General features: G+C 41.9%; 1 protein-coding gene across 1 annotated transcript in view; it reads left to right on the plus strand.

The window, feature by feature from the left end:
* The window catches only part of imp3 (IMP U3 small nucleolar ribonucleoprotein 3), a 290,648-nt gene extending 266,397 nt beyond the window's left edge, over nt 1-24,251 (plus strand). The window contains exons 6-7 of the mRNA XM_041208908.1: nt 20,795-20,867; nt 23,054-24,251. Of these exons, the coding sequence (XP_041064842.1) occupies nt 20,795-20,867; nt 23,054-23,080 (100 nt within the window). The 3' untranslated portion in view covers nt 23,081-24,251. The remainder of the gene's footprint in view (nt 1-20,794; nt 20,868-23,053) is intronic.
* The last annotated feature ends 439 nt before the right edge of the window (nt 24,252-24,690 follow it).

Here is a 24,690-nt window from a genome sequence, read left to right on the forward strand (position 1 = left end):
TTTTTAAACAGGCAATGAGCATAGGACCGAAGAATATGAGTAAGACGTTCATAAATCTCAAGATAAAGTTGGATATAAGAATCAAAAGATGTTGTCATCTAACACAGGAGACATTGCCAAAAAAAAAGCAATTGAGACTTTTGTAATGGAGCTGGAATGATATTTGTTCGGAGGAAGAATTGAAGGGTATAAAGGTAACAGGACGGCTTGACCATTTCTTTTTCCCCAAAACAGGTAGGGGAAAATACTTTTGTGTTCCTTTTAGTAGAGAATCAACAAGAGGTGGTGGGAAATACATAGTGGTGTAATTTCATTGGGAGCCATTGATTTTCTCACTCCAAGTTCACCTTGTTTGTTATTGACATAGTGCAGCTCTGATACTAGATGTCTTGCCAAAAGTTATATCTAAATTTCACTTGTCTCCAAAAATAATTGTACTTTCACTGAGGTATCATTTATTTATTATCCATGAATAAAGAAATCTTCAATTTGAAAAAAAAAACAACTTGGAGCCACTCTAGTTCCTTTATACTTGAGATAGATGCAATTTTCTAGAACCAAAAGCCTTGTTTAGCAGACCAGAAACCCGGTTTTAATGAAAAGTGGCCTCTCACCAACCGTATTCTCATTTCTGATCTCTTCTTTGTAAAGCACTGGGTAACTGTTTTGGAGGTGTGGTGCTGAACTGCACAGTCCAGAAAGCCTCGACATTCAGTTGTAATCAGTGCTAAGTTAGCTCACCTTAGCTGGGGTGGCGGCTGCAGTCTGCTTGCTTTAAAGCGCATGTGTATGAACGTTGGAAGATGACTGGTTTAGCTCGGCTGTTATGCTCCCCAAGATTAGCCTGTTAACACTCACTTGCCAGACTCTTGCAAAGATAAGGACTTTGTGTGTGAGGTACTAAAGGCTTGCTCATTTTTCTGGAAAGGGCATGAGCCACAGCCTGTACTGAAGGAGGGGTAAAGGAAGAAATTAAGCAGACTTTTAAATTATGACAAGAATGAGTAGACAACTGTCAGATTCATTACAGTAGGTGCTTCATATATTAGGTTCATTTTCACCTTCAGTGCGCTAAGTTTAGAGTGCAGTTCAGTTCCCAGCAACTAATTGGCTTTTCTGAAAATTTAACAGTTGCCATTGATCGATTGTGATTATCCTTTGTGCTTCACAGAGCCTAATAAGCTTACAACATGTAGTTTACAGCACATCTTGACAATATTGCTTCTGTAACCTTCAAAATTTTAAACATCACCATCTTTTGAAACAATGAGCTATTGCTAACATTTCAGAGAGCTTGCCAACAAGTGATAAAAGTTGTGGTAGTGCACATGTTTTCCCCATACGCCCACCCCCATGACTTTGTGCCAATATCTTTAGTTGGCCTTTTTATTTTCTTTCTTAACCTCTGGAATCTACGTGGATTTGAGACAGCTGGGCAAATGAAATAGAACAAGAATGTGCAAAGCGCAATGCATGGAAGGATTGTAAAGAAAGAGGGGGGAAAAGTATCATTCCTCAGGAGCAAAGCGTATATCTGTTCACTTTTAATATAATGCAGAACTTTTGCAATAGCTTTTGTGATTTTGAAGTAAAAGAACTAAACACAGTGAAGAATATTTGGAGCAGAAAATAACCTGGAAAAGGCTGCATTTGAAATGCGTCTTAGAAATTAATCCCCTTTCGCAGTAGTTAAATTGCACATGTCCCACACATATTAAAAGCTGCAAAGAACAGTGTCCCATTGTTGCTTCTTCAAGTTGTAATTGTTGCTGAATTAACTCTTAGCTGGGTTCTTTGCAGAGTAAATGTAATTTGAATGATGTGGATCAAATTTATCGATGGGGTACAAGTGGCACTATTAGTGATTGCTCAGTGGATGGGTGGGGAAGTGGGTCACACACTGCCCTTTCATCTCTGAGACCCAGGTCCAAATCCATTGCAGACAACAGACTGGAAGCCCTTCTGGTGACATGTGTAATAGGTTTTTGACATTCTCAATCCTGCTCTTACTGAGCTTATGGTCCACAGCACAAAAGTGCCCAATTTCAGCTTGAGTTGACGTAAGTAATCCATGTGGCTTAAGAATGTATGCTGTCAAAAATGGAAAGCAAAAGACCTAACTGGGATTGTATGGGGCCCTCTTCTGAAGTCTGACCTGAGTTACATTGTTGTATTGGGGCACAGTGGAGAACACCATACTGAATATGAATTGCAAGTGCCTGGAGCTAACAGGTGCTCTAAATGGGAAGTGTTCCTTTTTCCTAGCATGAACATCTTGAAGCTCAGGCATCTTGGTCCTACTTGTACTTTATGCTAGTTTGTTCTAAATTAGAAAGGGCTACTTTTAGCACTGTTATCGTTTTACTAACATAACTTAGTAATCAGAATACAAGACCCATCAGTATTAGTAACTTGAAATCTTGCAATTACTGCTGACGTGACTTAAATTTTGACTGGCTCCATGGTACATAGCTATGCAGCCCACAAAAGCAGATGCATACAGTGATATATACTGGAAGGATTACCAGGGATCTGGTCTCAGCTGCATATTAGTTACTGTTATGCTATAAAACTGGGATGGTATGGATGGTGTGAGAATTATCATACCATTACGATGCAAGTGTCACCATCTACAAGATGCACTGCAGGAACTCACTTAGACAACACCTTCCAACCCACGACCACTACCATCTAGAAGGATCAGGGCAGCAGATACATGGGAATACCACCACCTGGAAGTTCCCCTCCAAGCCACTCACTGTCCTGGCTTGAAAATATATCACCGTTCCTCCACTTTCACTGGGTCAAAATCTTGGAACTCCCTAACAGCACTGTGGGTGTACCTACACCACATGGACTGCAGCAGTCCAAGAAGGCAACTCACCACCACTACCTCAAGGGCAATTAGGCATGGGCAATAAATACTGGCCTAGCCAGTAATGCCCACATCCTATGAATGAAAAAAAAACTCAGTTCTGTCATGCTTTCACCCTCTGTAAACTTCAGTTGATCCCACATTCTGCTGCCCATATCCTAATTTGCACCACAAACTCCATTTCATACATCATCCCTCTGTGCTCGCTGACATTGGATCTGAGTTAAGCAACGACTCAAAATTCTGATCCTTGTGTTCAAATCCGTCCATGTCCTGATTGTTCCCTATCTCTAAAACTCTTCAGCCCCACAACCATCTGAGAGCTCTGCATTCCTCCAATTTGGGCCTCTTCTGCATCCCTGATTTCTTTCACCCCACCATTGGGAGCTTGAACTTCAGCTGTCCATGCCCAAAATTGTGGAATAACCTCCCTAAATCTCTCCACCTCTTCCTCCTCCTTTATAACACTCCTTAAAACCTACTTCTTTTAGTTACCCATCCTAATAACGCCTTTCTCTTTGGCTGCGTGAAAGTATGTGAAACACCTTGGACGTTTTACTATGTTAGAGGTGTTATATAAATGTAAGTCATCCTCCTCTGCGATTCCATCAACTGGTTTTGTAGTCTGATTAGTTGGACCATATATGCTGACTAATTTTTTCTTTCCCCAACCTTAGCTTACTAAGAAAAAAAGACTTGCTTGTATATAATTATTAGTCATATTTCTCTGAAACTTTGCCAAGTGCTTCACACACAATGAATTGCTCTGTCGTGCAGTGACTGTTATTATAATGTAAGCAAATTCTGTGCATAGCAAGTTTAGCTTACCTTTAAATAGTGCTGTGGATCTTAAACATCCACTTGAACGAGTAAGAGAAGCAGACCTGTTTGATTTCATTTCGAGGCTTGCATCTTTGACCATATAACCATTCCTCAGTACTACATTGCAGGATCAGCCTTAGTTATACATTCACACATCTGGAGTGGAGCTTAAATCCAAAGCCATCTGACAATGAAACTAGTTTCCACTGTGTTACTGTGGTTCAGTTCCAGTAACCAGTCTGTTAAAGGGCTTATGGCTTCAAACCCAATGCAGACTTGAGCACATAGACTAAGCTAATGCTTTGGGGCAGTACTTGGAGAATGCTGCACTGTCAGAGATGCCAACTTTCATGTAGACCCTGTAGAAATAGAAATGATCCACAGGCAGAACACAATCGCTGCCAGAAGTTGCAGTAGGAGAGCGGAAATCTCAAGTTCTACCTTATTGTATTCAGCATTAGAAATTTACAGAAGGTTACTTATGAAAGTCTTGTGCAGTGAAAACTGAGTGTTTTCAAAACTTGAATGGAAATTCAGCTTTCAGTGATTTTCACATTAATGACAATGGTGAATTTGTATGAGTTTGTGTCAAGAAAGTAAGAGCAAAATAATGTGTTTTACCCTGTAATAATTCAATCCCTGTCTTCCTGCCAATCTGAGAGTATACTTACAGATGACTTAATGAAATGTTGTGTGAATAAAACCTGATAAAATGTCAAGTGGTGAAAATTGTAGAGTGCAACATTGCCCAATGCTTTACTCCCCCCTGCTGGCTAAATTTCTCCCTTTACAGAGGGCATGCAATTCAAAGATTGATTGTGATATGATTAATCATGAAATCACTGTAACTTGATCTTCCTTTCTTTTTGATTAGTTTCTTTCCATGTGGGTTTTTTTTGTATGATCTTATGTAACTGTTGCTGCTTAAATTCTGTGCTTAATACAAACTGGACTCAGTTTGGTCGAAGGATCATGAGGACTCGAAACGTCAACTCTTTTCTTCTTCGCCGATGCTGCCAGACTTGCTGAGTTTTTCCAGGTAATTCTGTTTTTGTTTTGGATTTCCAGCATCCGCAGTTTTTTTGTTTTTATATAATGGTTATGAGTATTTCCTTAGCCAGACAACAGGACAGAACTGAATTAATAGAGTTATAACTGATGCACTGTGGGTTAATGAACTTCTCTACTCATGCTAATTCAGCTTCCTAGAGTTTTATCTTGCTACTGTCCACAACCTGTCTTTCCAATATTGTGATAAAAGCAAAAAACTGCGGATGCTAGAAATCCAAAACAAAAATAAAAATGCCTGGAAAAACTCAGCAGATTTGACAGCATCTGCGGAGAGGAACACAGTTAACTTTTCGAGTCCGTATGACTCTTCAACAGATCTAAGGAAAAATAGAAAAGAGGTGAAATATAAGCTGGTTTAAGAGGTTGGTGGGGGGGTGGGGACAGGTAAAGCTGGATTGAGGGCCAGTGATAGGTGGAGATAACCAAGAGATGTCATAGACAAAAGGTGATATTATCTAAGGAATGTGATCATAAATGTACAGTTAGCCCTAGTGGGGGTGGGGTGGGGGGAAGGGATCGAAATAGGCTAAAAGGCAGAGATAAAACAATGGATGGAAATACATTTAAAAATAATGGAAATAGGTGGGAAAAGAAAAATCTATATAAATTATTGGAAAAAGAGGGGATTGGAAAGGGGATAGAGATGGAGGAGACAGTTCATGATCTAAAATTGTTGAACTCAATATTCAGTCCAGAAGACTGTAAAGTGCCTAGTAGGAAGATGAGTTGCTGTTCCTCCAGTTTGCGTTGAGCTTCACTGGAACAATGCAGCAGGCCAAGGATGGACATGTAGGCATGAGAGCAGGGTGGAGTGTTGAAATGGCAAGCGACAGGGAGGTCTGGGTCATGCTTGCGGACAGACCGAAGGTGTTCCTCAAAGCAGTCACCTAGTCTGCGTTTGGTCTCTCCAATGTAGAGGAAACCGCATTGGGAGCAGCGAATGCAGTAGACTAAATTGAGGGAAGTGCAAGTGAAATGCTGCTTCACTTGAAAGGAGTGTTTGGGCCCTTGGATGGTGAGGAGAAGGGAAGTAAAGGGGCAGATGTGGCAACTTCTGTGGTTGCATGGGAAGGTGCTGTGGGAGGGGGTTGAGGCGTAGGGGGTGATGGAAGAGTGGACCAGGGTGTTGTGGAGGGAATGATCTCTACGGAATGCCACCGGCGGGGGGGGAGGCGCGTGAAGGGAAGATATGTTTACTGGTGGCATCATGCTGGAGTTGGCGGAAATGGCAGAGGATATTGTGTTTATCCTGTGCCTAGAGCCAGCCTGGTGTGGCATTCCTGCCTTTGACTCAGAAGGTGGAGGGTACAAACCCTGTTCTAAACAGTCTTGGCAAATGGAGGATGGAGCTCCTGCTTAGAATTCAAGATTGCCATCCAGTAGGCTACCCGTGTTTGATGGCATGGGTGCCCTCCTCTCCTACCCTTCATCCTGCGAGTTGTGGGAACCCATTTAAAAGAAAACCTTCTGCCGAATAGGACTATAGACTGGTGTAATGAAGCTTACAGTCATGGAAAGAGTGTTCTCATGGCCTGTCAGATTGTCAGTCAGCTTGCAAATCCTTCCTCTACTTCACACTCTTCCCTTGGAGATGAAAAAGCAACAGCACCCTATAACCAGAGCTGTTAATGTTGTGGAAATATTAGTAATGGCATTTATGATTATAAAGAGGGTGGTAAATCGCAAACCCATTTACACATGTAGGTTTGTGTTTATTTTAAATAAGTTAATGCCACCAGATTCTATTTATCACCTTTAATACCAAGAAACATCCTAAGGCACTTAACCGATAATGTGGAAGGAAAAACATGCACTCAGCTGAAGAATGAAAATTTGGGAGGATCGAAGTTTACATAGAGAGGTGGATTATAATGAAGGTCATATAGGAGGGGGAGGAGGTGAAGAAGTGTAGAGCATTAGGAAGGGAAAGACATAGGTTGCTGGAAATTCAGCTGCTAAGAGGGGGAGCGGAGCACAAGGTGCCAGAGTCAGTGGAATGGTGAGTTGGGATGGTGGTGTGTGGTGGAGGAGGTTACAGAGATCAGGAATATCAAGGCTATGGACTAATTTAAATATGAGGGTGAAAATTTAAATTTGGGGACAGGGAAGCTATTTTATCATAGAAATTCACAGCATGTAAGGAAGCCAGTTAGCCTATCATGTCTGTGTTGGTAGAAAAAAAGCTATCCAGCCTAAATCCCACTTTCTAGCTCTAGGTTTGTAGCCCTGTAGACTACAGCACTCCAAGTGCATAACCCAAGCACTTTTTAAATGTGAATGAGGGTTTCTGCCTTTATTACCCTTTCAGACAATGAGCTCCAGACCCCATCACACTCTGGGTGAAGAATATTCTCCTCAACTCCCTTGAATCCTTCCACCAAATACTTTAAATCTATGCCCCTGATTATTGACCTCTCTGTTAAGGGAAATGGGTTCTTCCGATCCACTCTAAGTCCACCATGATTTCAGACACCTCAATTAAATCTCTCTTTGTCCTCCTCTGTTCTAAAGAAATCAGCATTTGGGAATTTGTGGCAGCCAAGGATGATGGCTTAGGGTTTAGCTGGAGGGAATTACTGCTCGTCCAAAGTAGGTTCCATTGTACTTCAGAATAAATTAATCTCATTCCAAATAAATGATATATTTGTGTATATAACTGCTAATTTTGGTGATGCCAGTAGTTCTAAAATCTGTGGTGGTTCTACAGTGACTGACTGAGGTAGTGGGTCTGGCTGCAATTGAATAGGAAACCAGGGATGTAAAATATACACCCTGCCCATGTGGAAGATTGCTACCCTGATTGCTGCTTCCTTTACTTATATTTTTGTGTTAATTTCACAGCTTTTCCTTTTTTAAAAAAAAAAGAAAATGGAGACACTGAGGCTCGTTGTGCTCCACATCAGGCTGTAAAAGAGTAGGAGAGAAGATGGACTAAATTGAGCAGTTGTTTTAAGGTGGTGTTAAGCTTGGGTTTTAAAAGCAATATGTAATTTAACCATACAAATCAAGGAAGTCATCACTTTGATCTCTGATCTAATCTGAGTTTGTTGATTTCAGCAATGCATTTTGCCTAATTTGAGCTCCTTGGCTAGTGGTGGAGTGTGGAGGGAGGGGGTTCAGGGGAGGAGGAGGGGAAATCACCCGGGTTACGGAGCTGGTCAGTGATGCCTCTTGATTTGTCTATCTATGCTCACACAAGAATAATAGTTGTCAGGTTAGATGCAGGCAGGCAGCTCGTTACCAGAAACCATACTCTAGCATGAGTTAACACCTTCAAATAAGGAAATAAGTAAACTGGAGGAGAAAATTTAAGAACTCAACCACAGAGTTGCCTTGTTAAATCTTTTTATAGTATACATATTGTGGTCTGAAGTATGTTGCAAAAATAATACAGACTTGCAGAATTGCACACACACTCACAAATATCATTTTAAACTGCCTGGATACTGCATCCCATCCATGTCTTCCACTTAAAGCTTCCTATAGATTGTTTTCCCATTGCTGAGTATAATTCATTGGAGATTAACACCTTTCAATCTGACTGAATTCAGAGGACCCATTCATACTTGCATTTAGCCTAATGTCAGCAGTCATCTGACCTCCCTTCTCTCTTTTTTTCTCTCTATTTATCTCATTTCAGCCCTCATCTGTTATGTCAGGAGTTAAATTGCAGAGTGATTTGTTCATAGTCACCTGTTTGCAGTAGTGCTCAGCCTTGCTGCAGTCACTTCCACTTAAATCAGAAATCTGTTGAAGTATAAAGGAATAAAAACTTTCCCTATCTAAACCTTCTGATCTGTTTGTTGCAACAATACAGCCTATTTTACGTGTGTCACCATTTGATGATTGCATTCATTTATTAGTCCCTGTGATGCTGACTATAGCAAACCTGTTATGGTCAATAACTTGCAGTGCAATGCAGGCCTGACAGGAAGGGAGTGTTTGATAGAATGAACTAATTAGCCAACTACACTTTGTGGTCTCTCAGTGGAAGGATGTAACACTGCTTCTAAGAAACCTTTTTAATGGTAAAGGAACCCACAGTAACTTATGTTTGTATATAGATACTCGGAAGGAAAAAGTGATGCCATTTCTGCCGCAGTGACAAAAATCTTTTTCATCACAAAGATGTTGAGCTGTATCTTCACCTGGTTGCGGAAGGGCGTTTGGTTGTGTGAATGGCCACACAGTTTTTTTGGAGCAAATCTGATTTTCTTCTGCATTCCCGACTGCACACCATTTTCCACTGGCCTTTTGCAGGTCGGGAATACCTAGTGTGAAAAATACTCACCTACCCTGCTGAGGTCGGCCTCCCCATTTTAATTGAGGGAAAAAAATTGGATTTCCTCCCACCATTTTTGTGTGGTGGTTAGGGTTTTGGAAGCCCATTTAAAGCACACAAGGTTTGAGAGTTTTAAGGAAATGAAAAGTTCTGAAAGGTAAATGTAAAGTATTTTCACACCTTCAAATATCACTATTCTGTATTGTAATGTAGATGTATGTTTAATGCAGTGATTCATAGGGATCTGTCCTTTAAAGGTAAGTTAACACTTACATTGACCAGCCTTTTATGTTAGCTCATTGCATTATAGTGCGTTTCCAATGGAGAAAGCACCATAATGTAGTGAGAAAAGTCGCAAAATGGCCTGTCAGCCTGTGCTGTCATCTTCTGTACTGTGATTTAAATGGCTGTGGCTGATTGAAAAACACTAGTTTTGAAACTTGAAAAAAGTCCACATTTGAAAATAAACTAACCACTTGCTCCTTGGATTGATTGACAGGCACTCTGCTTTGGTCCCCTGTTGTTCTTTCCTTCCCAGAGAATAGCCATTATCAATGCCTGCCTGAGTTTCAATTGCTAATTGGTTCATTCATCTGAGATTGAATGACAGTTTCAAGAAGTTGTAATAACAGATTGCCCCTTTAATGTGATTTCTGGTTGTCAACTCAAGCTAGTAGGATTAAAAGTATACCATTTTCCTTTCACATGGCAGAATGCATTTTTTATTCAAAATCAATGAATCGATAAGTTTTTATTAGATGGCGGGAGGCTTATTTTTTTCACAAAATGTACAATACTTTCCATTGATATTGCATGGAATCTGAAGACGATAACACGCATATTTGGTGAGTGGCTACGGGGGCATATAAGTGGCATGGGTGATCTGAGGGGACATAAAGATGGCATGCGGTGGCATGGATATCAGAGGGGGCATGAGCCAGCATGGGCTATCTGAGGGGGAATGGGGATGGGGGGGAAAGCTGAGGAGTGAAGGTTAGGAGGCCTTTAAACTCTGGGGAAGTGGGATACTGTGTTGGAGAACCAAAGTGGGCCTTCTAACTGGTCCGTCTCCGCACTCACACTGCTCATGCACTCTGGTATGACTTAAATTGCACTGCAAACCCGATCCCAGTCTGAAAAGGCAAAAATAGTCTGTGAAGTCACACCTGGATCAGGTGTGCCATTTGTGGACCACAAAAGTAGTTTTCCTGAGCCCAGAGGAAGGCTCAGCCCTTTGTATCTGCTCAGATGCTCATTTTTTTGAATTTTGGGAATCCTCATTTCATATTCTTCACTTCCCCTCCCACATTTCTGAAATATTACCCCCACCAGGCTTCTAGTACCACCACGGTCTAGTAATCACCCCTCCCCATTCCGAGAAGCATCTCCTTCTGATTCCCTCCCCTTTCCTCAGCTTGGAAAGCCTTCCACCTTCCATTTTAAAACAACCCATTACTACTGATTTTCACAAGACGTGCGTTAGGGGTAGCTGGGACTGTTCAAAATATATGAACAGAAAATTCTATAAATGAATCCCTTCAAAAATGAATCCTTTTCACAGTTATTATCTGTGCCCCTCTCTGCAGATTTGATAGCTCAGATTACTGCTGTTCCTATGTAATCACACTGATATTTCTGGAATGTCAACCAAAATGCTGCTAATTCAACATTGATGTATAGTTTCAACATTTCTTCAGCTATGCTTAATAAGGTTAGCAGCTGTACAAATATGTAGTAAAATTCTGTTGAGCCAGTGTTTTCCAATTAGTGAAAAAGTGGAATGGCAAGCTGTTTGCCTGTTGTGCACAGGACTGGATGTAAATTTACAAAAAAGAGAAACTGAGAGTGCCAGACTCTGAGGTAAAAGCAGGAGGACCTAGAAATTCACAGCAGATCCTGGAAATTTGCAGAAGATCTTGAGTTTTAATCAAGGGTGTCCACCCGAACCATAAACCTGCCTTTTCCATTTCTGATGGTGGTAGATCTGAGGCTTATTTCGAGCACTTTGTACCTCACGGACTTGTAGCTTGCTTCCGTCTCCCTTTTCTCCTCTCTGCTTGTTTTGGGAAGCTGAAACTGTGGTTGTGGATTGTTTGATGTGAAAATGAACAGAAGTTTTGAAAGGCAGCAAATACATTTTTTGGTAGATTCTCCCAATAGATTTGTAAACACGTAGGCTGGATCACTTGTGATAAGACAAATAAAATTAATCAAAATATCACAATGCTGTGTCAGAGTTGTTGGAGAATTTGGATATTGTGCACAGAAGATGCTAACTGGCGATTACTAATGTAGTTACTGTTTTAAAATATTGGATATAACCTGCTAATTTGCCATAATGTTTGTGGATTTGTTGCCCTTCTGAACATGGCAGTTCTAAATAGGCAGGTAGGGAGTGTCTGTGTGATGTCTACCTGGGAACGAATGCAAATCAGCAAGAATCCATAGAAAATGGCCCCAACAACAGCAACAACTTCTATAGCACCTTTAACATAATACAATGTCCCAAAGCACTTTACAGGAGTATTATAAAACAAGATATGACACCAGGCCATATAAGGAGATATTAGATCAGATGACAAAAAGCTTGGTCAAAGAGGTAGGTTTTGTGGAGTATCTTCACAGAATCTCACAGTGCAGAAGAGGCCCTTTGGCCCATCGAGTCTGCACTGACATGTGTGAAACACCTGACCTTCCTACCTAATCCCATTTACCAGCACTTGGCCCATAGCCTTGAATGTTATGATGTGCCAAGTGCTCATCCAGGTACTTTTTAAGGATGTGAGGCAACCCGCCTCCACCACCCTCCCAGGCACTGCATTCCAGACCGTCACCACCCCCTGGGTAAAATTGTTTTTCCTCGCGTCCCCCCAAACCTCTTGCCCTTCACCTTGAACTTGTGTCCCCTTGTGACTGACCCGTCAATTAAGGGGAACAGCTGCTCCCTATCCACCCTGGCCATGCTCCTCATAATCTTGTCGGCCCCCCAGTCTTCTTTGCTCCAATGAAAACAACCCAAGTCTATCCATCCTCTCTTCATAACTTAAATGTTTCATCCCAGGCAACATCTGGTGAATCTCCTTTGCACCCCCTCCAGTGCAATCACATCCTTCCTATAATGTGGCAACCAGAATTGGACACAGTACTCCAGCTGTGGCCTCACCAAGGTTCTATACAACTCCATCATGACCTCCCTACTTTTGTAATCTATGCTTCGACTGATAAAGGAGGAAAGTGAGATAGAGAGGCGGAGAGGTTTAGGGAGCAATTTCTACAGGCAGTTGAAGGCGCAGGCACCAGTATTAGAGTGATTAAAATTGGGGATGCTTAAATGGTCTGGATAAGAGGAGCTTAAATATCTTGGAAAGTTGTGGGATTGGAGGAGATTATAGAGATGGGGAGGGACGAACCTATGGAAGGATTTGAAAACAAGGGTGAGAATTTAAAATCAAAGTTTTGCTTGACAGGAGCCAATGTAGATTTGTGAGCACAGAAGTGATAGGTGAATGGAATTTGGTGTGAGTTAAGATATGGGCAGCAGAGTTTTGGATGACCTCGAGTTTACAGAGATAGAATGTGGGAGGTCAGCTAGGAGTGCGTGGAATCGGGAAAGATGGGAATAGATTTATGAGGCAACAACACTTTCAAGGACTTTGAAGTGGAAAGGGAGGTTAGAGATGGGACAGTAGCTTACAAAGACAGAAAATGATGTAGCAAATTGGTTTGACTTGTCCCAGGGTATTTTTCTCAAGTATTTTTTTGTAAATGTGATTCTGCCCAAGTTGAGGATGTTTGTGGTGTAGAAATGGAATGTTCTTGACTTTAGAAACCTTGTGTAAGTATCAAGCACAACCAGGTGAGTTATAACATAGTTTGAGAAGTTCAGAAGGCTCCATCTATAGCAGAGCATCCCTTTCCATTCTGTGGTGTATCCCTCTCACATTCCCTCCTCCTGACCTTTCTAAGTGACATTATCTATTTAGGCCAGTATCATGGTAAGGGCCCGTATGCGATAGCAGCTGATTGAAGTGGTCCACACTGATCCACATTCATTTCTTATGGCATCCTTACAGCCAGTAGGCAGGGGAATCTTCTATTCTGGAATCTGCACTGGATTTGAATCCAGATCTCTGAGGTCGAGCGAACATCGTTTATTTGTTAGGTCCCAGCTTCCAAACTGCTCCCCACCCCCACTCACCAATCAGCACAACTTTGCTACTATGCACAGCATACCCAATGCCTGCAATACTTGTATTTTCTGTAGCCCTACAAACCCCACCCTGTGGATCCTGGGGAGGGAGATTCTGAAGAAAAAGTTGCCAGATTTACTGACTTTAGGCCCTGGGCTCAAGTCCCAGCATTCCTTGACATTTGAACCAGCTTGTTTTATGTTTCAGTGTCTGGTACAAGCTGCAGTTTCCCACAGCAAAACTTCCCTCTGGCTCCCTGAATATAGAGGGACTTATTGTCTTGAAGCTGAGCAGTAGTCAGTGGTTCGCTAATTTACCCTTCCAGCAGAAGAAGGCTGCTTAGAGGCCAAAACCCATCCAGGAGATCAGATGTCACACAAAAATTTGAAGCATGAACTTAACCCCCTTGCTGCCTATTGCTGCCAAACTTGCACTTCATGGATTGTAATAATGTGTGATCATTTCTGGCGTGTAGGACACACATCAGGATGAGTAGTTCAGGCCCAGGAGAAATCCCAGCTTTGTTTCGTGACTGGGAAGATGATGTGGAGCTATCTTTAGGGTGCAGGCAAGGCTGAAATTGCCCCTGTGAGCTGTCAGATGGGTTTCCTTAGTTAAACTTATTTCTTCTCACTAGTTGCTGATGGCTTTTATATTGTGCTGAGTATGTCACATTCAGTAGATATGTGACAGGGTCTTTAGCAGTAGATTTGTGGCAGATACCTGTGTTATCACTCCCAAACTGTTCAGTTTGGATGATTCAGTCACTTCTTGTGGTTAGTTACGAAGCTAATGACCTATTATTCATTTCTACAGTGTGCTTCAATGCAAGAAAATATATGAGAGCTCTTTAGAGTAAGGAAGAAGATAACGTGATGAACAATTGATATGTAGGGAATGGAGATCTTCGAAAGGGTATTTCCCAAGTGGTGAATTTGGAGAGGGTGATTCAAAGCAGGGAGGGTGGTTGGTACTAGGTAGAAAGTTACACAAGGTTGGTATGTAGTACTTGAACGAGTGGTTGCCAATGTTGCAGGGAGTGGGGTAGTAAGGAAAAATCAGTGTTAGGTTGGAGAGTGTTCGTATGGATAATGGACAGGAAGAGATCACTGAGGCATGATACATCGAGGGCATGGAGAGATTTGGAAACCATGGGCTGGATTTTCATGGAGGTGGGAAGATTCCATGGAGATAAAACAAAAAATGGTGGCCAGAACCTGATTCCAGGATTCCCAATCCCATTCCTGGCTCTTAACCTTGTACTGGTGAAAAAAGCTTCATATACATTCTTGACTGAGAGCCCAAAGGAAAAAAAAGTTGCTTGATTGACAGCTCTTGCTCTGTGATCTATTCTGTCAATTGTACAATGTGTATCTGCATAGGACAGAGAGAGATGTCAAGTACTTGCAGTTTCTGCTGTTAATACCTTAAAGGATCTGAATGATTGACACTTTTATAGGACTGTAGTGAAATGAGCTTTTAAGAAGTTGAAACGTATGATTTTTTAAAAAGCTTTTTCACGCATCTTATTGTTACGATAGGTTTCATTGGTTCTCTACAGAGTGTAAAATGGGTGAATGGGCATGGGAGTGCTGTAGCTTGGCATGGAGGGCATGAGAGGCCATGGGAGGGTGAGTGGAGGGGCATAGCTTGGCATCAAGGTTATGAGGGCCTTGGGGGGTTGGAAGGGGGATGAGGTGGCATGAGTTAGCCTGGATGGGATGGATGGGGTATTGGGGAATGAGAGGGGTGAGCGCAAGAAGGCTGTTGTTTGTTCTGCTGTCACTATTACAACTGGGACAAAGTCCCTGAGCACTGAGGTGGGCCTTTTTAAACAGCCCACCTCAGTACTTGGCAGACTCAGCAGCCCCTGTGGCTGCCTGCAAACTTTTTCCGGAGGTAACGGGCCCAACTCCAGTTAGCACTAACTCCACACCTGTCCAGCACCAAAATTGAAAATTTGCTGGCACTTTCTCCCAAGTTGGGCGAGCTGAGCTGGGAAATTTCCCGATTCCTGCTTCCCACCTCCAGGAAGCCCCCGTGATCGGAATTTTGAAATGATCATGCTGGAGTACTCAGTGCCACTGGATTCGGTAGAGGAGTGAGCTACAAGGCTGTCAGTGTGTTGAAGTTTATGAAAGGTTGATATTAGTGGCCAGCTAAGAAGGCACTGTACAATTTTTGCCTTAAGGTGATGAAGGCATGAATTCTGATGTGCGTGGGGGAAATAAAAGTTGATCCTGATGGTGGTTTTGAAGCTTCAACAGGGAGCTCCAGAAATTGCGAGGTGCAAGTTGAAATTGCTGCTTCTATGTAACCCCTATTAGGTTCAACAGTGCAGGCAGACACTGTGTTGAGGTCATGGCTTCACTTTGTGAGGTGAGTGAGGAGGGAACATCAGCTGTGGATGCTGTCACCTCATTGCCTTCTAAAGGCTAAGCAAAGAGTGCATTAACTGAGCTGTAGAGAACAGTCTACTCATCAGCCTTCGAAGCTGTAGGCCTGCAGGACCTTGTTATTAAAGGTATTGTGGGTGGGAGCAGGGGCATATTTCTTTACAGGTTACTTGTATCTGGAAAAGAATAAAATAAATTGATCTTAGAGTCATAGAGGTCTACAGCACAGAAAAAGGCCCTTCGGCCCATCGAGTTTGCACCAGTCAAACAAGTACCGAACTATTCTAATCTCATTTTCCAGCACTAGACCCATAGCCTTGTATGCTATGGCATCGTAAGTATACATCGAAATGCTTCTTAAATGTTATGAGGGTTTCTGCCTCGACCACCATTTCAAGCAGTGTGTTCCAGATTCCCACCTCCCTCTGGATGAAAAAATTCTTCCTCACATCCTTTCTAAACCTCCTGCCCCTTACCTTAAATTTTCCTTCCTGTCTACCCTATCTATGCCCCTCAATTTTATACACTCAATCAGGCCCCCCCTCAATCTCCTCTGCTCCAGGGAAAATAACCCCAGTCTTTCCAATCTTTCCTCATAACTAAAACTCTCCAGCCCAGGCAACATCCTGGTAATCTGCTCTCCACTCTCTCTAGTGCACTCACATCCTTCCTATAATGTGGATTCCAGAACTGCACGCAATACTCAATGTGGCCTAACCAGCATGATATACAGTTCCACCATAACCTTACTGCTCTTATAATCTATGCCTCAGTTAATAAAGGCAAGTATCCCATATGCCTTCTTAACCACCTTATCTACCTGTCCCGCTACCTTAAGGGACCAGTGGACATGCACGCCAAGGTCCATCTGATCCTCGCTACTTCCCAGGGTCCTACCCTTCATTGTGTATTTTCGTGCCTTGTTTGTCCTGCCCAAGTGCATCACCTCACACTTATCCGGATTAAATTCCATTTGCCATTGATCAGCCCATCTGACCAAACTGTCTATATCCTCCTGTAATCTAAGGCCATCCTCCTCACTATTTACCACCCCACTAATTTTCCATGAACTTACTGATCAACCCTCCTGCGTTCAAGACTAAATCGTTTATATATACCACAAACAGCAAGGGACCCAACATCGATCCCTGTGGAACCCCACTGGACACAGGCATCCAGTCACAAAAACACCCCTCGACCATCACCCTCTGCTTCCTGGCTCTCAGCCAATTCTGGATCCAATTTGCCAAATTGCCTTGGATCCCATGGGCTCTTACCTTCGTTATCAGTCTCCCATGCAGGACCTTATCAAAAGCCTCGCTGACGTCCAAGTAGACTATGTCAAATGCATTGCCCTCATCTATACACCTGGTCACCTCTTCGAAAAATTCAATCAAATTGGTCAGACATGAGCCTCCCCTTAACAAAACCATGCTGACTGCTTTTGATTAATCCCTGCCTCTCCAAGTGTAGATTAATCCTGTCCCTCAGAATTGCTTCCAATAGCTTACCCACCACTGAGGTTAGGCTGACTGGCCTGTCATTCCCTGGTTAAACCCTTCCTCCCTTCTTGAATAACAATAGAAATTAGCTGTCCTCCAGTCCTCTGGCAGCTCTCCTGTGGCCAGAGAGGTATTGAAAATTATTGCCAGCGCCCCTGCTATCTCCTCCCTTGCCTCACTCAACATCCTGGGATACATTTCATCCAGGCCTGGAGATTTATCTACTTTTAAACCTGCTAGACCACCTAGAACCTCCTCCCTTTCTGTGCTAATTTATTTAATTATATCACAGTTCTTCTGCCTGATTTGCATTCCCATGTCGTCCTTCTCCCTTGAGAACACCAACACAAAGTGTTCATTTAGAACCCTACCTATGTCTTCCGGCTCCACATGCAAATTACTACTGTGGCCCCTAATGGGCCCTACTCTTTTCCTAGTTATCCTCTTACTCATAATGTACTTGTAAAATAACTTTGGATTTTCCTTTATTTTACCTGCCAATGTTTTTTCATGCCCCCTTTTTTCTCTCCCAATTTCCTTTTTAAGTTCCCCCTTCACATTCTATACTCCTCTAGGGTTCTGCTGTTTTGAGCCCTTGGTATCTGCCATAAGCCTCCCTTTTTCTCTTTATCCAATCCTGTATATTCCTTGACATCCAGGGTTCCCTGGATTTATTGGTCCCACCTTTTATCTTTACTGGAACATCTTGGCCCTGTACTTCCCTATTTCCTTCTTGAATGAGTCCCACTGCTCTGACACAGATTTACCCAAAAGTTGCTGTCCCCAGTCCACTCTGGCCAAATCATATCTGATCTTATTAAAATCGGCCTTCCCCCAATTTAGAACTCTGATTTCTGGTCTGTCCTTGTCCTCTTCCATAACAACTTTGAATCCAATGGAGTTATGATCACTAACTACAAAATGCTCCCCCCACTGATACCTCTACCGCTTGCCTGGCTTCATTCCCTAAAATTAAGTCCAGGACTACCTCCTCTCTGTAGGACCTTCTACATACTGGCTTAAAAAGCCCTCCTGGATGCTTTTTAAGAATTCTGCTCCTTCTAAACCTATCACACTATGACTAACCCAGTTAATGTTGGGGAAGTTGAAATCCCCCACTGTTACAACCCTATTATTTTTACACTTCTCTGAAATTTGCCTACATATCTGCTCTTTTATCTCTTTCTGACTGGGGGCCAAAAGTACACTCCTAGCAATGTGACTGCTCCTTTTTTGTTTTTCAGTTCTAACAATATGACTTCATTGAGAAGCCTTCTAAGATGTCATCCCTCCTTACTGCTGTAATTGATTCCTTGATCAATATTGTGATACCCCCCTCTTTTTCCTCCTTCCCTGTCTTGCCTGAAGACCCTATATCCTGAATGTGGCATGTACCAAACTGCTACAGGGTTTATTTATTTTTTTGCATTAAGCTGGTCCCACAACCACAGTCCTTAAATGTGACACAAACAGCAAACACATTTTCAAGACATTATTCTGTTTTTATGTCAGCCATGTGCGAATCTGACTTTAGTGTGATGAACTTCATTGTAAAGGGAGCATCCCCTCCTAGTGGTGGGGAATGAGTTCTGCGGGTAGTAGGATATTCACAGATAAAACCATTTCTCCTTACTGCGCTTCTCATAATGTTTGATTCATTGTACTCTGGCTGGTTGGGTGCCAGAGCTGGAGCGTGTTTGATCTAACCCTGAAAGATGAATGCATCTGAACTGCGTGATAGATGCCAGGAGACCAAATCAGGGGAGGGGGTGAGGAAGAACTTGGTCTTTTATATTCACAATTGGAAACAGTTAACCATTGTTTGCTGGGGAAGAGTAGCTGAATAATACATTAACCTGTGGAAAATCTATAACTTGTATATTCCTATCCAGCTTGATGTCCTTTTTGCTGTTGTCTGTGTGATTGGATACTGCCATTAGGATACCAAATCCATGTAAACGATTGATCCTCCTTTTTAAAAAAATCCTTGTGTGATGAACTGAGGACTGTGTGTTACTTAAAAATAAGTGCTGCATTTATATCTGCCAAGATTTGTTTCAAGCAATCATTCTAATATAGAAAGGCCATCGACAGCCGCCTGAAATACAGCAGTTATTATATTTTGCCCACAAAAGCAAAATGCTGCGGCTGCCAGAAATCTGAAAAATGAACGAAACTGCTGGAAATCTGCTCATCTTGTCGATGAAAGGTCATCAACCTGAAATGTTAGCTTTGTTTTTCTCTCCACACATACTGCCTGACCTGCTGAGTATTTGCGGCTTTTTCTGCTTTTAAAGTATATTGTATCTTGCCTGTTGCTCTCTGAGCTTTCAGAATCCTCTCTCAACATTTTTTGTAGTATAGAACCTGCAGTGTATTTTTGTATTCCATTTCTTTAATGTATTTTGTCTTCAAAGAACAAAGAAAAGTACAGCACAGGAACAGGCCCTTCGGCCCTCCAAGCCTGCGCCGATCATATTGCCCATAAACTGAAACATTTTGCACTTCCGGAATGCGTATCCCTCTATTCCCATCCTATTCATGTATTTGTCAAGCTGCCTCTTAAACACGACTGTCGTACCTGCTTCCACCACCTCCCCTGGCAGCGAATTCCAGACACTCACTACCCTCTGTGTAAAAAACTTGCCCCGCACATCTCTATAATTTTCTCCTCTCACCTTAAATCTATGTCCCCTAGTAATTGACTCTTCCACCCTGAGAAAAAGCTTCTGACTATCTACTCTGTCCATTCCCCCTTGCTTTTTTTTAACTTTGGTATTATTTTGACTGTAGGCTTCAACTCTTCATCTAGCTTTTTTCAGAAATTACAATCACTGGGGACATTAACAATGAACAATTAGAGGTAACTATCGATCCTATGATATCCTATTCCACTTTTAACGCATATAAGGGTGCAGATGTTGGTTCGTAGGAGACTTGATCTACCTTATAATAACTACCCTTGTGCTGTGAACGCACATTGTGTTGGAAGACAGCCTGAATCATACGACTTGATGGCAGATATAGTGGAATCGTTTTCCATAGTTTGGCTTTTGATTGCCACTGTGAGCTGAAGAATTATAATAAAAACTGATGTTATAAGGCGTGTTTTCAGTGAGATCCTAAACGTCAACAGCTGAAGAAGGAACTTCTTTATCACTAAAAGAACTGTGATAGTGAAAGTGAAATGAAGTTAAGCAGAGAAATCTGCCAGCCAGACTGACCCCTTCCTCCCTTACGTTTTCTCCCCCTTCAGTCATTTTTGGGTGGGCACCTTTGCCCCCCAGAATGTTAGTGGAAACAGGCTAAGGACTGCTTGTGGTAGCAAGATATTTACACATATGCACTGTTTATAACCATTTTAATTTTGAACCTAGCTTGTCTCAGATTAGGAGATTCAAGTTGCTTGAACGCCAGGTTACTGTGAGAAGGACATCAGCAGTGGGTGGAATAGTTGTGGGAGAGACCATTTTCACCCTTCTGTTGGTGGAAGTGCCTGACAGCACAAACATGTCAATGTGTGTAGTAGGTTAAATCTGGAAGTACTGGTTAAAGTGGGTAAAGGGCTGTGTGCATTTATCAGCCTCAGTACAAGACAGTCCAAATACTTTTTGAATATCTGTGTTAACGTGGCCATTTTTGTACCAAACCTACAGGAATACAGAAGACTACGTAACTTGGGTGGACTCCTCGAAAATCAAGCAGCATGTAATGGAGTACAATGAAGAGGTAAGAATTATACTGTTAACAACTTGCTTGAAATTCTATTGCACACTTTTTCTTCCCGATTGACTTGTGCACTTAATTTATTGGAGAGGATCTGCCCTAGGTAATTTCACCATCTACAAAGCACAAGTCAGGAGTGTGATAGAATACTCTCCACTTGCATGGATTAGTGCAGCTCCAACAACACTCGAAGCTTGATGCCATCCATGACAAAGCAGCCTGCATGATTGACACCCCGTCTACCACCTGAAACATTCACTGCCTCCACCGCCGATGCACAGTGGCGGCAGTGTGTACCATTTACAGAATGTACTGCTGCAACTCACCAAGACACCTTAGACAAGACCTTTCAATCCCACATCCTCTACCACCTAGAAGGACAACGGCAGCAGATGCATGGGAACACCACCACCTGCAAGTTCCCCTCCAAGCCACGTACCATCCTGACTTGGAACTGTATTGCCTTCACTGTCGCTGGGTCAAAAAGCTGGAACTCCATCCCTAACAGCACTGAGAGTGTACCTACACCACATGGACTGCAGCAGTTCAAGAAGGCAGCTCATATCAGCTTCTCAAGGGCAATTAGGGATGGGCAATAGTTGGTGGCCGAGCCAGTGATGACCACGTCCCTGAACAAATAAGAAAAAAAGTGGCCTTTGAATGGATTTTAATTGTCTGCTTTAGCCTGACACTTGAAGCTAATGCACCTCAGTATCTGAAATAAAAGCAGAAAATGGTGGAAATACTCAGCAGGTCAGGCAGCATCAGTGAAAAGAGATGCAGAGTTAACATTGGACTTCAGAATCCACTGCACTGTAACTCTTTTGAGTACAAACACGTTTCCATCTGTTCCTATTCAGATGAAGTTACATTGTTTCATAGTTTGCCATTGTGAGATTTGAATTCTTGATCTTGGGATTACAAGCCCAGTACCATAACCACTTGGCTATTTAGGCCAAGCCTCCACTGCACTGTATGTCACAAGTCACCCCAATGCAATAATAATTAATCCTTAATTACGAGTTTAAGTCTGATACTTTGGCTGGAGCTCAACATTTATCCTGCCAGTTAGGAATGATGACTTGTCTAGAGAGAGTTAGATAGGGACACAGTAACTAGAAGCAGTGTTTGCTGTGGAACTTGGCCATATAGACCAGGTGGGTATCTTGGTGAAACAGTGTTCCTTGTTTACTTAATTGAGATCAATGAGGGCAGTGGTGGAGACATTAATTTGGTTTCTTTGATCCTTGTGTAAAGTGGGATCTATGCGTGGTGTTGATTGAAGACAGAATTGGCCTCAATTATAATGCTCTCTGCAGTTGAATAGCCAGCCGATCCTTAATTCACTGCTCTTTGAGTCAAAGCTTCAAGCCCACACCAGGATCTGAGCGTAGAATCAAGGCTGACATGTTAGCGCAGTTCTGAGGAAGTGGTGCACTGTCTGAGATTTCATTTATCAGATAAGATGTTAAACTGTGACTGGAACCACATTTTTCAGTTGAGCGTAAATATTTTCTGGCAGTATTTAAAGAGGAGCAGGGAGTTCCCCTCGTATCTTAGCGAACATTCCTCCCCCAACTAATTTCACCAAAACAGATTAACCTGTCATTTATCTCACTTGCTGTTTGTGAGATCTTGCTGTGAGCATATTGGCTTACATTTTTGCTTACATAACAACATTGACTGCACTTCAAACAGTAATTAATTGGCTGTTTGGGCATTTGAGGCCATGATGATGTTATATAAATTCTAATACTTTCTTAAATAAAGCCTGAGGCTGAAAACATCCAGTGACTAAAAATAGAAAGGGTGATTCTTGGAAACTGCATTTATAAAACCTTTAAGCTGGATAAACATCCTGAGGCGCTTCGCAGAGTGTTGACAAATGGACATGGAGCAAAAAAAAGATTTTAGGAGGAGCCAAAGAAGTGAGTTTTGAGGAGGGGAGGGTAAGATGCAAGGTTGATATTGTGGGGTGATAGTGTTTGATCTTGTGGTTCTGATGAAGGGACGCACTGAACTCATTTACCTGCTCTCCTGTGCATTTCCAGCATTTTCTCTTTCTATATATAATGAAATCAAGAAGATAGCTTTAAATTAAGCTGGAATATCTTTGAAATGTACATTTGCTGATTGATGTAACAGACTGGAAGTTGTGCATTAATTTTCCTTTTTTTTTTCTCCTTCAGAGAGATGACTTTGACCTGGTTGTCTAGTTCCATGTTTTTGGGCGGACTGCCCTGTGCATTACTTGGTTTAAGTAGAGGGAATATCGCCTTTGCTGACCTACTGACTGCAGTCACCATTGCTGAAACATCCTAACCTCAGGCCATATCTCAAGGCTGTATGATGGAACTATTAATTTATGAACTTCTGTTTGGTTATAATCAGTCCACAACAAATTTCCATTTTATCTCCATCCTCATACTTTTGTTGATGCAATATATATTATAAAACATTCTAATTTTCCAACATGGTGGACTCTTCCTAAATGGTTACATTAAGTTATTTTACTAGTTTTGGCATAATTTGTGTCAAAACAAATTTATATGCTTGCATTGAAGCAGTGATTCAGTGTATAGTCTTATCATTGCCTGCAATATTGTCATTGTTGTACCAAATTGGTGGGGATGCAACTCGACTTCAATTTCTGTAAACTGTCCCTTTAAGCGCACCATAACTTCCACACTGATCTGATACTGAAACAACTACTCCCTAACTGTTGGCAAGTACATTGTGTTAGTGCAGTCCTATCATTAATCTGATATGATTCTGAATGAATGTATTTTGAAGTAAACTGCTCATACAGGGGCCACAAGGAAGATACACTCTCCATCCCTAGCTCACAGATCAGTCCAAATGCACACACACACATTCAAAAGAAAGCACCAACAGCCCATTTTTTTTGTAACGAAGCAGAGAATTCTATTTGAAGCCATTGCACAATCAGCTGATAAACAGCAGCCTTGTCCCATGGGGTTTGCAGAAGGTGAATTGCATATACTCAAACCAAATCAAACCAGCCCCATGTTATCTTTGATTCTCAGAGGACTGGAAAAGCATTCCAATCCCAAAGTTGAATTCAAATCAGAAGATTCTTCAGAAGAAAAGATTAATTTTGCTTTAAACACAGTTCCCCAAACCCTGATCTAGTAATGTTCATTTTGGGGACAAACGAAATGTTAGTAGATTCCAAATGTTATAATACTGGATTTTTGTTAAGAATAATGTACAAATTAGTCCAACCTATTTTTTTTAGACTACGGTGTTTCCAGCTCTACAAGTTTTTGTTACGCCAAGGTTTACAAAGGGTAACGTCATCTTCTGTTAGTATTTCTCAATTTAAAAAAAAACTTCTATAAATAAACCCAACTCTTTCACATTTTCCATTCAACTGTGGTTTCCATTTGTAAACAAAAGGTCTCTTTGTAGTAAAGGCAGGTTCAGGGTAGGTGGCTGTTGGTAAGGATTGTAATGTTCTTTTAAAAGTTACAGGAGTGTTGAATAAGAGGGAGCATTCATAGAACACTGATTGCAGCCGTTAGCAGAAACATCCCTGTTTGCTAAACCTTGGAGCTGAATGCAGATGTACCAAAACAGAACTAGAACCAGAAAATGCTGAGGTTGTTAACCAGGATGACAGCTTAAAATCTTCACCAACCACATTTAGGCAATAAGGAGGGGAACAATGACTGTCATTTTATTTGTGTAAGGGAAGGAAATCCAAGTGTCAAGCCGACTTTTAAAACACCACTAATCTTAATCTTTAGTCCCCTGTGCATATGGTTGGAATGGGGTCAAGCCACAAGGGTCGCTCTTTCTAATT

The sequence above is a fragment of the Carcharodon carcharias genome, chromosome 16 (assembly GCF_017639515.1).
Source record: "Carcharodon carcharias isolate sCarCar2 chromosome 16, sCarCar2.pri, whole genome shotgun sequence".
In the NCBI taxonomy this organism is placed as follows: Eukaryota; Metazoa; Chordata; class Chondrichthyes; order Lamniformes; family Lamnidae; genus Carcharodon; species Carcharodon carcharias.